This window comes from Brassica napus, chromosome C9 (genome assembly GCF_020379485.1).
Source record: "Brassica napus cultivar Da-Ae chromosome C9, Da-Ae, whole genome shotgun sequence".
Lineage (NCBI taxonomy): Eukaryota > Viridiplantae > Streptophyta > Magnoliopsida > Brassicales > Brassicaceae > Brassica > Brassica napus.
This window is the reverse complement of record NC_063452.1, coordinates 19,045,320-19,058,638: the sequence shown is the minus strand read 5'-3', so window position 1 is coordinate 19,058,638 and position 13,319 is coordinate 19,045,320. Positions and strand designations below refer to the sequence as shown.

Here is a 13,319-nt window from a genome sequence, read left to right as displayed (position 1 = left end):
GGGTGGTATCCTCGTGAGTTTCTTTACCCTTGGAAACTTGTTCGGATCTAACCCATTTGTTAGATCCCTTCCATCTGGGATTGTAAGTTTTTCCACGATTATTTTTGAAACGGCGACCATAACCTCGATTGGTCTGGTTCCTCCTTTCCGAATTTTCTTTCGCCGTAGCATTCACTTCAGAAAATGCTCTTGCTCCCGTAGGTCAGGAATTGTGGTTTTTGATTAAGAGCTCATTGTTCTTTTCATCCAACATGAGCGCAACCATCAATTCAGAAAATCTCGTGTACCCGCATTTTCTGTAAATTTCGGGCAAGAAGTGAAGTTGTTTGTGGAAATTGTTGTATGTTTTATTCATCATTTCTGCCTCAGAGACATGATTACCACAATACTTCAGGAGTGCGACTATCCTCAGGACAGCGGAATTGTAATCTTCAACCTTTTGAAAATCTTGGAATCTCAGTTTTTCCACTCTTCTAGAGCGTGAGGGAGGTTGATTTGTCTCTGTTATCGAACCTTTCTTTTAAGGTTTGCCACAGTTCAGCTGGGTCTTCGACGCTTGCATAGTCATGCGTTAGATTTTCATCTAAATGCTTCTTCAGGAAGATTATCGCTTCGGCTATATGTTCGGGTGGTGATTTGTTACCGATTACAATTGTTTCGGTTATCTTTTTCATCACCAGATATGGTTTCACGTTTGTGACCCACAATGGAGGCTTCTCAAGAACCTCACCTTCCAAACTACATGAAAGACGACAACGTTAGCCAAGAAACGAAGAACTTGATATCTTCTCTTCCCTCAGACAAAGATTTTATGGGTTACAGTCTCTACAACTACAAAGGTTGTTGGTACTATCCCAACACACTCCAAGCCGTTCTTGACGTCCAAGAGCATTTCCAGCCACGAAAGAAGGACATAAACCTTGCTTCTTTGCCCAAAGGTGGTACAACTTGGCTCAAATCTATAGTCTTTTCCGTTTTACATAGAGAAAAATACCACGAAAATCCCGAAACACATCCTTTGTTCTCACAAAACCCTCATGACCTTGTCCCATTTCTTGAGATTGAGCTATACGCTGGTAGCCAAACTCCTGATCTCACAAAGTTTCCTTCTCCTATGATCTTTTCTACACACATGCACTTGAAGACATTGCTTGAAGCCACCACAAAGTCTTCTTCTTCTTCCTCGCCTTGCAAAATCGTGTACGTGTGTAGAGGTATCACAGACACGTTTGTCTCCGCTTGGCATTATAGGAACAAGTTGCATCGAATGGAGATGGATCAAGCAAGTTTTGAGCTCATGTTTGATGCTTACTGTAGAGGAGTTCACTTATACGGACCCTATTGGGAGCACGTATTGAGCTACTGGAAAGGGAGCTTAGAAGATAAGGAGCATGTCCTATTTATGAAGTATGAAGAGATCATTGAGGACCTTCGTCTTCAAGTCCAGAGACAAGCTGAGTTCTTGAACTGTCCATTCACCAAGGAGGAAGAAGAGAGTGGATCGGTGGAGGAGATCGTGAACTTGTGTAGTTTGCGTAATTTGAGCAGTTAGGAGATTAATAAGAATGGGACAATAAGAGTTGGTGTAGATACTAATGTGTTTTTCAGGAAAGGTGAAATTGGTGACTGGAAGAATCATCTCACTCTTCAAATGGCGAAAACTATAGACGAGATTGTTGAGTCTAGACTGCGAGGTTCGGGTTTGATATTCCAATAAAGTTGTGATATGCTCTGTTTCTCTACACATTAAATTTCAGCAAATGAAGTTCTATGTTATGTTCTTGACTTGGAACTTTCATGCGTGGTTCGGGTTTGGCATTTCAATAAGGTTGTGTTATGTTGTTGTTTTAAATTGAGCACACATAAAGGTTAAGTCTAAAGGCTATTATTACGAATTGGCGAGGTTTGGTCTCAGAACTACCTTCAAGATTCTAAGTCACCACTACCATATAGACAAAAAGGGTTGGAGTCAATTTACTGCAAGTTCTAAATCTAATATTTGATTCAAAAAAAATACTTGCCACTAAAAAAAACATCGAGAACTTTTTATGTAAAATAATTTTAGGTAAAGTTTGAAGGAGAGTTTCGGTAAAAGTTGTACAGTAAAAATTCTATAAGTTATTAATGTTGGTACTATGATATTCTTGTTATGAACCAGATTGTGGATGACTCATAACCAAGAAATTATGATTTGTAATCTTTTCATTTATTTATGATGGTGTAATCTCCTATATAAAGAACCTCTATGTTATGAATAAAGATAGACTTTTCCATTACTTTTATAACAAGTTATCAGCACAAAACTCTAAATTCCTAAGCTAATACCCAAATCAAAAAACCCTAAAACTCTAACCCTAGCCGGCGATCCGACGAACCCTAAACCCCGATTGCGTCTCTTGTTCCCGCATCTGTTCCAGCTCGCGTCCCCGATCAGCTTCAGCCCAAGGCGTTCCTGATCCTAGCTCAGACGTTCGCGACCCGAGAGCAGCTCCAGCACGCGACCTCTTCCTCGTTCGCGACAGCATCAGACAGCTCGCGTCCGACGATCAAGGCGTTCCCGATCAAGTAACAAAGGACGTCCGCGACCCGATAAAAGCGACTCGATCCATTCCAGCTCGCGTCCCGTTTGTGTCCAGCTCGCGGCTCAACTCCTTTGGTGGTCCGATTCAACAATCATTTAAGGATAAAAGGTAATTCAAAACCTAAGAACCCATAATCGAACATGGATTGATTGATAAAGAATGAAACCCTAAAACCCTAATCTTTATGAATCAAAACCATAGGGTAATAGATCAAAAACCTTAATTGAGTAAATCGAAGCTCTAAAAGTTCGATACCCCAAACCCTAAATCATGTTCCTACCTGATTAAAACCCCAAATCGGGTTTTACAAGTTAAAATCCGATACACCCTAACCTTATATCTATAAACCCTAAATAATATAAGTATCAGAATTAATTATACTATAATTATCAAATCACATATTAAAACCCTAATCTAATATTTTGAAATCAAAACTGTTTTCGGTTTTGATCATTGAGGTTTTAAATCTGATTGAATCTGATGTTATGTTGCTAGAATTGTTTGACCGTCAAATTGATAGATTTATTTTCTCATCCTGCTTGGTAAATTGTTCATCTGATTTAAAATGGTTTAAACCGACCAGCCTGTTAAAACATTGATTGAATCCGATAAGTTGCTAGCTTGCTTTGCTTATATAATCCGATAGGTTGATAGATTGATTGAGGTTTACTTGTTTAAAATCCGAATGATCTGATTGCATGATTCTTGAGGTTTAATATCATCTGCTAGGATTGATAGTTTTGTAATCTGATATGTTTTAAATAGAAACCCTAAATAATCTGTATGATAGGTTATATTGATCTGATTTGGATGTCTTTGAGAATTGAGAATCTGAATGCTAGGTTGATAGATTCATGATAAAATCTAATGTCTTGAGGTTTAAGATTGTATGCTAAGTTCGATTAAATTGATTGATATGATTATATGTTTTTGAGGTTTGATAAATTCAGATACTAGATAAATTTTACACATGGTTTATGCTAAATACCAATCAACCTTGAAACTGATTTATTGAAATTCATGCTTGAAATCTATATTATATTATTGCTAAAATCAACATTGAAACTGATTCATTGAAATTCATGCTTGAAATCTATATTCTAATATTGCTAAAATCAGCCTTGAAACTGATTGAGTGATTAATAAATCTTTTTACTAGTCTTGATAAAATCCATTGATTGTTAAACCCTAATTGCATGATTAATTGAACTCGTTTTTGCTAGTCTTGATAAACCATAATATTATGAGCACATAGAAATAGTATTGCTGAGACTTGCTAGAAATTGACTGATTGATTAAATGCCTTTAAGATTGATAGTCTAATTGTCCTCACAAGATTGAAATCCGAATTGATTGTTTTTAAGAGTAAGGCCGCATGAAAATTATACCTAAATATTGAGTGATATATGATTTGAGATGTCGAAAATCAACCTGGATTTTGCTGCCCTAAATCTCTCTGGAGATAATTATTTACGGTGGACATTGGATACAAAGATTATCCTAAAGTCAAAAAGACTTGGTGAATGTATCATAGAAGACAATAATGCCAATGAGAAAAACTGATACAGGGCAATATTAATTATTAGCCATCATCTTATTAAGAGTCTCAAAGATCAATATCTGACTATAGAGAATCTTCTAGACCATTGGACAGAGTTAAAAAATCGAGATATGATCACCAAAGAACGGTATTATTACCAAATGCCCTATTTGATTGGAGGAATCCCAGAATCCAGGATTATAAGTCTGTGGATGAGTCTATTGCTAGCTGGGCAAAATAATGGATTACTGATGAGAAACAGTGAATTGAGACCTCCTGGATTAACCCCATTACCTGATACCAATAAGGCCGCAGAAGAAAAAAAAAGGTAACCACGTCCAGAATGATAGACCACACGGTCATAGCCGTGGAGGGTGGAAAGGACTTGGCCATGGCCACTATAACACATTTGGCCGTGGGAATCACTATGGCAGAGGCTATGGATATCAACCCAATTTGAGCCATGGTCAAGGCAGTGGCCGTGGTATATCTTTTAAACCACAAAGCTCGACCAAATCAATATGCCATAGATGTGGAATAGGGAATCATTGGGCTAAGATATGAAGGACTCCCAAACATTTTTGTGACCTCTATCAAAGAGAGTCTGAAAGGGAAGAATCCTGAAACCCACTTGGTCTATAAAGATGGTCAAAATAATTTCGAACATGATCAAGATGATCTTATGGAATATGAGACTTATGATTGCCTAAAGAATCAAGTTGATAATCTGATTTCGACATCAAACTTGTGTGATTGCTTTGCTTGTATGCTTTCTCTGGTTTGTATCTCCTTGAATTTATTTCTATTACATTGTCTGCTTAGATTAAATGAATGAATGATTTTTCTATATGAGTACACTGAAAAACGCCAATATAAGTACTAAAGCAGGTATCACCAGTCTGAAAGAAGACTATGGCTAGGCTAATATATTATTGCCTAAGGGTATGCATCTAGAAATCAGTGATGCCTTATATTCACCCAACTCTAAGAGCAAGAGCAGCCTATTGAGTTTTAAAGATATAAGAATGAATGGTTTCCATATTGAAACAATGGGCGAAGGAAACAAAGAGTTCCTTCAGATATATGTATAAAATCGCCCAAGGCCATAATAAGTCCTAAAGACTATACATGCATTCTCTACTGACCTAGACTATGCATAGATCAGTATGATAGAGGCTAAAAACCTGCGAAAATATACACTTTATGGCACGACCGGATTGGCCATCCTGGTCCAAACATGATGCAAAAATTGATATTCAAAAGGCACACATTAAAAGATAAGAAGAGTTATCCCAAAGAATCTCACGTGTGTAGCATGTACACAAGGGAAACTCATTAGGCCATCACCAGTAAAACGGCTACGAGCCCCTTTTTCATAAATAAAGACTATATGTCTAGATAATACTGGTGAATACATGTCCCAAGCGTTTAAATGATTATGATATGTCCATGGGGGTAAGTGTGGACAATTCTGTGATACATGTCCATACCAAAAACGGTTTGGCCGAAATATTTTAAAACGCAAATAGCTGATTGATATACCATAACTTATGAGGTCAGAACTCCCATTCACAGCTTGGGCCACACGAAATTTACATGCACCTAAGTTAATACGCATCAGGTCATTTAGTGAGCATAGATATCCCTTATCACAATTATTAACGGGTCAAGAGCCAGACATACCCCATCATAAGACATTTGAATGTGATGTCTATGCACTAATTGCTCCACCACAGAGAACTAAGATGGGACCTCAAAAGGAGAATGGGGATATATATTGGATATGATTCTCCCACAATAATAAAGTACTTAAAGCCAACTATGGGTGATTATATTTGAGGCCAGGTACACAGATTATTTTAAGACCAGGAGGAGAAAAAAATAATAATAAAGCTGGTAAAAGAAATAGAATGGAATCAACCATCAATGTCTTGGAAAGATCCTCGGACTAAAGAATGTGAAATAGACGTCCAAAGATTATACATTTACAATGCTAGCTAATCAAATGTCAGACACATTTGCTGACCCTAAAAAGAATGACTAAGTCATATATAAACCAGCTTGTAAAGCACTAACGAATTTGATGTCCAAGAAGAGACACAGTCAAGTTGCTACAGAGTCTAGACAACGTATGAAACGTGGTAGACCAAATAGGTTCCAAAAGATAAGAATCCTCGGAAACAAAAGAAAGGTGCAGAGAATGATAATCAAAATCCAAATCCGAGGTTACTAAGGAAACCATCCCAGACATGGAGATAAGGCCGGCCGACTCTAAGGTACAGGTACCAAACAATGTAGCTTGGGACGCCAAGCTGCAAAGTATTAAAGGTCCTGATAATAATGAATCTCAATCGATTATATCATGTCTGGAACATAATGGAACCAATAAGGAATGTCGACATAAGATGATTTATTTGCATACAATGTAGCACTTGAATTTATGAATATAAGCGAGGATCATGAACCCACGTTAATATAAGAGTGCGCACTCGTAGAACATATTGGATTGAATGGAAACGTGGGTTTAAATAGTTTAAGGAAGAAAGGCGTATTTGGCCATATGATTAAGACGCCATATGATGTTAAAACCAGTGGATATAAATGGGTCTTGTGAGGAATAGAAATCGTGAGATATAAAGCTGATGTTGCACAAGGATTCTCACAAAGACCAGTAATAGATTATGAGGAGACATACTCCCATGTGGTGGATGCAACTACTTTTAGATTTCTCATAAGTCTGGCTATATAAGAGAGAAAATTAGACGTGCAGCAAGTTGATATAGTGACTGCATATTTATATGGTCCACTGGATAATAAAAGTACTAGAGGGTATTGAGCTGAAAGTACACCAAGTTCTCGAGAACAATATTGATAATCATCAAAGTATATGATCTGAATATCTTAGGAACCTCTGGATACAATTTCCCAAACAGTTGAATATCTCAAGAAAGAGTTTGAGATGAAAGATCTTGGAAAACAAAGTTTTGTTTGGGATTACAGCTTGAGTACATTAACAATGAAATCTTTGTGCATCAAATAGTATATACAGAAAAGGGTACTCAAGATATTTAATATGGACCAGTCTCACCCATTATCTAGTACATGGGCGTAAGATCACTTGTTTTGGACACTGGTCCATTCAGTCCAAAGGTGGACGATAAAGAAGTCCATTTAGTCCTAAGATGGACGATGCAGAAGTCTTGTTTTAGACACTGATCTGATTGGTCCATAAGAAGGACGATGAAGAAGCCTTTGATTTTGGTTTATTTTATACTAACCAGCCCAAAGAGAGGTTATTTGGTTTTGTCGATTTGTTTTTAGATAGGTTATGTTTTACACATGGTGGTACACGCATATCACAACAACATCATCCAAAATTTCGTGTGTGTGTATTTGAGGTCGATGATTCAATATGTTCGATCATATTGTGGCATGGCCAATGGTAAAGAAGAACCAACTATCATGTTCGAGGACGAAACATATTCTGCCCAAGATCTTCATCACCCACGGATTGCAGAAAATTGGAGAGGTCCAAGGGACCTTCAGTAATGTCCAAATCAGGGGGAGTAATGTGTGTTGTACTCTTTTTCCTTTACCATGGTTTTGTTCCAATTGGGTTTTCCTGGTAAGGTTTTAATGAGGCAACATTAAAGCACATTACAAGCTCTAAATGGTTATGGCATCCAAGGGGGAGTGTTATGAACCAGATTGTGGATGGCTCATAACCAAGAGATTATGATTTGTAATCTTTCCATTTATCTTTGACGGTGTAATATCCTATATAAGGAACCTCTATGTTATGAATAAAGATAGAATTTTCCATTAATTTTATATCAATTCTATTAATTTATAAACAGTTTTCTTTTTTATATTTTTATTTTTAATAAATATTTTTTTTAAATAAGAATTTTTTAATAGAGCGAGTATAAAATATGTTTCATAGATGTTAAATGTGGCTTTAGATGTAATATTACTAAATTTCATCAAAATATATTAAATGTTAAGAAAATATAAAGATAGTTTTATGTGAATATAAAATAAACAATATAATGAATTGTTATATAAAATACATATACAAATAAATTATTAGTTTATAATCTTAATGGAACATATATGATAGGGGGTAATCCATGAAAATCGACCGAAGCTTTGATACCATGATAAAATTTGTGAATAAGAGAGATTTGTATCTTAGAAGAACTTATTGAGACATAAATGAAAGTGATAAAACATAGCTCAAAACAGCTTTATTATGCAGAAACAGAAATAAAGAAGGAAGCTTTAAATTACCTTCAAGATCAAAATGATTCTAAATTGATATTCATAAAATGAAGGGGAAGCTGTCTTTACGGCAGCAAAGTTAATACACATGTAAACATTCCACAAATTTATAGTATCAATCATGATAGGAATAGATATAATGGGCTGATGGGATTGGGCATGCGCTCTAACATTTACATAGAATTTTCTAACAAATTATTATCTTATTATTTTATTATTTTATTGATGTGTCATATTTTGAACTGACTCAAGTTAGGACCGAAAAAATTTATTAATAGAGCGAGTATTAAATTTACAGAGTTCTACTCTAAATGATTGTCATAAATAAAAAAATTACAATTTTGTAAGTGTTGTTTCACGACTTGGGTTGAGTGACCAACTAAGAATATCTCTAACTTTTCACTATATTTATTTCTATAATAAAATTTAACAGTAGATCTATTCATTCTTTTTTTTGGAGCGCCGATAAATCTATTCTTATCCACTTATATTTTTATTCTATAGTTAGAGTGCTATTTTAGAAGAATATATTAGAATAAACTCTTATCTTCGTTATAAAATTTCACTATTTTAAAAGAAAAATAATAAAATACATTGGAAATAGTCTAATTAAAGTTAATTAGATGATAGATCCAAAGTTTCATACAGAAGATTGTTATCTAAATATAGAAAGAATGGATCATCTATACTATTAAAGCAGGATCCTATTGTCATAATTACCTTAGGGGCATGTTTCCTTCACTAACATTGCATGTTTCATTAAGGGCAATTAAGTAATATTAATAACAAATCTATATTGGGTCACTAAAGAATGTGGGATCTATTTATAATAAGTTCGCTGGCCAAACAACTGGAACTTGAGAAAAGTCTCGTCTAGTGGAATAGGATGGACGAACTTACAGAAAAGGATGGACGGACTAGCATAGATGTGCGTTAACGTTTGATGAAAATATACATGTCTGATTTGGTAAAGATTTTGAGCCCTCATTTATGTCATAATTCAAAAGGTGCCTTGAAGAGAAGTTGGGAAGACGACCATAACAATCAATCCAACACACTTTAACAGCGATAACATTCAAAAAAAAAAAAATACCAATTTGGTAAAGTTTGGTAGTCTCATAAAGAGAATATTATATCTTGCCAAAGCAATTCAAAATGAAAGAGAGAACATATATGAAAACATTTATTCGAGGATAAAAAAAGTTATCTGCCGAGGGCGATTGGTACAACGACAAATAAATAAAAACTAAAGTACAATCCAAGTTTGGGTGAACCAACGAAAGCATGTCCAAATCCAAACATACATTAAACAGCAAATACATTCAAAAGGAGAGCTTGAGTAAAAATCAGCGGTGAGAATAGGGTAAAGACCCTGAGTAAGCATACCGTGATGTTATTGATGAAGGCGGAAGAAACTCAGATTCAGCAATGCTTGGGGGGTATCTGCGAGATGACGATGATCGGTAGTACTCAGCCAATGAGTCCGGTGTAACATATCGTGAATACAAGTCATCGTCTTCTCTTCCCGAACAAGGCAGGTATGTCGTCCTATGTAGTCTTTCGGGACTACGGTACTCAACTCTGTGATACGGGTCTCTCATGTAAGACTCCAATGGTGGCTCTGGTGCCAGGCGCCTAGAGCTTAGGACGTGATCATACGACGGGTGGTAGCTTCTCTCAGGCAAAAGAACTTCTCTACGGTCATGATGCCTCTCAATCTCTGCTTGTCTCAAAAGCCGCTCATGATCCACCGCAGATGGACGGTACGAGTCCAGACGGTAAGAAGAATCAGGTGGCAGTACTGGATAATGCTGAGCTGGTTCTGCTCTTCTCAAGCCGTATGTTCGGTACTCGCTTTCAGTGAGGTATAGATCACGGGGTGGTTCTTCTCTGCGTGGTGGCTCTTCTCTGCGTGGAGGAGGTGCAGCATTGCGACTCCTTCCATGACTTCTGCTGCTGCCAGGAGCATAGCGGTCATTGTCAGATCTTTTCCTCTCAGCAGGACGAGGAACAGGGGCTGGCAGAGTGTGAGTCAATTGAGCAGGGAGAGCAGCTGGTCGGAAAAGCTTTGTCAGCTTGAATACCTTCAAGAACAGAGAGATGAATGAAATATCTGCTGATATGAACTTAAGGGGAAATTGATGGTTTTACCTGTTTACGCGTAAGTTCTGTTTTGAACTTGTTTCTGTTGTTGTAGTTCTCCTTGATTGCTTTCTTGAATTCGCTCTCAGGCAACGGTATACAATCACTAACCACCTTGAACCGCACCTGAGATGTGAATACACAATATCACCAAACTGATCCATAAGCTAATAAAATTCCAACAAAAAGAATACCATCAGCAAAGACTAGTTGTGGCTAGCAAGCATATGTGTGAAACACGAAGTTACCTGAGCGGGAAAGGATCCACCAAAAGCATTGCGCTCAAGTTTCATCCCACCCGCAGAGGAAGCTTGGAAAACTCCATAGAGGAGTTTGAGATCATAGTCATAAAGAAAAAGCTTAACCCCGGGCTTGATACTCATCACATAGTCCTTCCTCTTCTCTTGTACGCCCATCACACTGAACCGAAAACAATCGGGCCTAGTTTTGGCGTTGCACATGAAGATCAAACCAGCATGCTTTACATTCCCCTGTCCATCTTTCTCAAGGTCATCATCCACCTGCTTTTTCCCCTCCTCTTCTATACCTTTCTGTGTCGCATCAGTAGCAGCAGCGACGACGACCTCTTCTTTCATTTGTTTCTTGTTTGGGCCTGAGACCTGTTTCCCACCTCTCCTCCTTTTGCGTCTCCTGCCCCCACCAGCCATGCCAGTTTGGTCCTCATTCTTTTGTTCGCTAGTGTTCACCTCCAGCGAACTAGGTTTCTCAACGCCATTGGTTTGCTCGTCTACAGCTAACGAGTTGTTGTTATTCTCTTGGCCATTCTGAGGAGTTCCTTTACCAGCTTCCTTCAATGTTGTTGTTTTAAGGGCTCCTTGGACTTTCTTCCCCTTTAGCAATCTCTTCCCAACGCTTTTCACCGTTTCTTCATCAGCAGGAGATTCCGCAGCGAGTTCTTCAGTAGATTCCATATCACCATCTTCTCCAAGAGAAGTTTCAGAATCTGCAGCAACCTTCTTTGTTCCCTTATCGCTTTCACCAAGAGAAGGATCCACAGCAGAAGCAGAAGCAGAAGCGCCTCCTTTCAAAACTTTCTTTTTGACAAGCTTCTTCACTGTCTTAACAACCTTCTTCTTTCCCGGTAATAACCCCTTTACGGAAGGACTTGCGCCTTCAACACAAGTCTCATCATCCTCTGTTTTCTTCTCCTCAACAACAGAGGGCACTGCCTCCTCTGGTTTACTAACATCCATGGAAGCTTCTACAACCTTGTCAGAGGCTTCCCCAACATCAGTCTCATTCATTTCAGCTTCGGATTCAACAACCACATCCTTCCCGGGGGCCTCAAGGTCTTTCTCAATCACAACAACCGAGGCCTCGAGGGCGGTTTTCTCATTCTCAGCATCCATGTTTTGGCGTTGCACATGAAGATCAAACCGACCACTCGAACCCCCTTTCAATGACGCCATCTCCGCCTACTACCAAACTCGAGCGGCGCATCACGGTGTCACTACAAGCGGCTAGCTAGCTCAGGCTCAAGCATCCGTGGAGTAGCCTACGTCATCCATGTCTGATCTCGGGAATGAGAAGCCGTTTAATGTAATTGATGAGTTCAACGGCTGAAGAAAACAGTCGGATTTCGCGGAAGCCGTCGCAGCTACCCGAGCTGCTGTTATTCGTGGGAGTGAGGCTTCCGATACACTAAATGTGAACTTCATTGTAGAAAAGATTTGATCTTTATCATCTATCTATTCTATGGTGATGGCAAAAGACAACTTGTGTGTTCTGTTTCGGTTTTGTTATTAGTCATGGGACAAAACTAACTTTGCAACTTAAGACTTCGCTGTAGAGACGTCGTCTAGGGTGACGTTAGTGAAGAAGAAGAAGAAAAGCATATAAAAAAATGATAATTTAAGAAAAAAAGAAACATTATATATGAAAATTTGATTTTTTTTTTCTTGGTTTAATTGATCTTAAATTGTTTGGTTAAGAGTAAACGGATTAAAACTAGTAAACCGATTAAAACCATTGGTTTATAGGTAATCAAGTTTTGAACTATTAATTTAAGGGTAAATAAATTTGTAAATTTCATTTCGTGGAGATCTAGCAAGAGGACATAGTTTAATGAGGATCTGATGTTATATGATACTTCCTTTGTTCTGAAATGTAAGATATTTTGGGTAATACACACTTATAAAGAAAACTACTTTTTACCTACAAAGTATCATTAAAATTATAAACTAAAAACTACTCAACCAATTACAAAATAGAACTATTAAATTTGATTGGCTACACAGTTTTTGATAAACTTAAAATTACATAGAAAGATGAGAACATCTTATATATTGGAACATAAAAATTATTCTAAACATCTTACATTTCAGAACAGATGAAATAGTTATTATGGGAAAATAAATCATCTGTTAAGATTTGAGAGAAGGTTTGTGAGAATGTGTTTTATATTTCTTATTGCTTACATCACTATATATAGTGGTTCATACAAGCTAGAGTCAAAGGGAGAATTGATTACAAAGATACTCTACATAATGACATGGTCAAACTCATAAAGACTAAGGTTGAATGAGTCTTCCATGTGGCTGGATGTAAACCTCCAATGGACTATAGTCTTGAACTTGTATGGTCTAGGTTATGGACCATCCACTTCATGATTCATAACACTCCCCCTTGGATGCCATAACCATATAGGGCTTGTAACATGCTAATGTTGCCTCATTAAAACCTCTCCCGGAAAACCCAAAACCCACTGTGGTAAAAGGGAAACCAGAGAAAGGAAAAAGAGTACAACACACATT

The 13,319-nt window shown here is 37.4% G+C and overlaps 1 protein-coding gene and 1 pseudogene across 1 annotated transcript; one reads left to right on the top strand and one right to left on the bottom strand.

The window, feature by feature from the left end:
* The first annotated feature begins 573 nt into the window (after window positions 1–573).
* Window positions 574–1,906, top strand: LOC106417138 (annotated as a pseudogene).
* A 7,667-nt stretch (window positions 1,907–9,573) lies between these two features.
* LOC125592403 lies at window positions 9,574–12,180 on the bottom strand. Its single transcript, XM_048767493.1, has 3 exons — window positions 10,794–12,180; window positions 10,555–10,671; window positions 9,574–10,487 (listed from the first exon to the last, which is right to left on the bottom strand). The coding sequence occupies exons 1-3, from the start codon at window positions 11,973–11,975 to the stop codon at window positions 9,750–9,752; spliced, it is 2,037 nt and encodes a 678-aa protein (XP_048623450.1). The 5' UTR covers window positions 11,976–12,180; the 3' UTR covers window positions 9,574–9,749.
* Between the last annotated feature and the right edge of the window lie 1,139 nt (window positions 12,181–13,319).

What these genes read in the sequence shown, in the direction of transcription:
- LOC125592403 (XM_048767493.1), bottom strand. Translation starts at nt 11,975, where the DNA reads ATGGCGTCATTGAAAGGGGGTTCGAGTGGTCGGTTTGATCTTCATGTG. An exon ending in GTGGATCCTTTCCCGCTCAG is followed by an intron (nt 10,672 to 10,793) that starts GTAACTTCGTGT and finishes TTCACATCTCAG; the next exon opens with GTGCGGTTCAAGGTGGTTAG. An exon ending in CAGAACTTACGCGTAAACAG is followed by an intron (nt 10,488 to 10,554) that starts GTAAAACCATCA and finishes CTGTTCTTGAAG; the next exon opens with GTATTCAAGCTGACAAAGCT.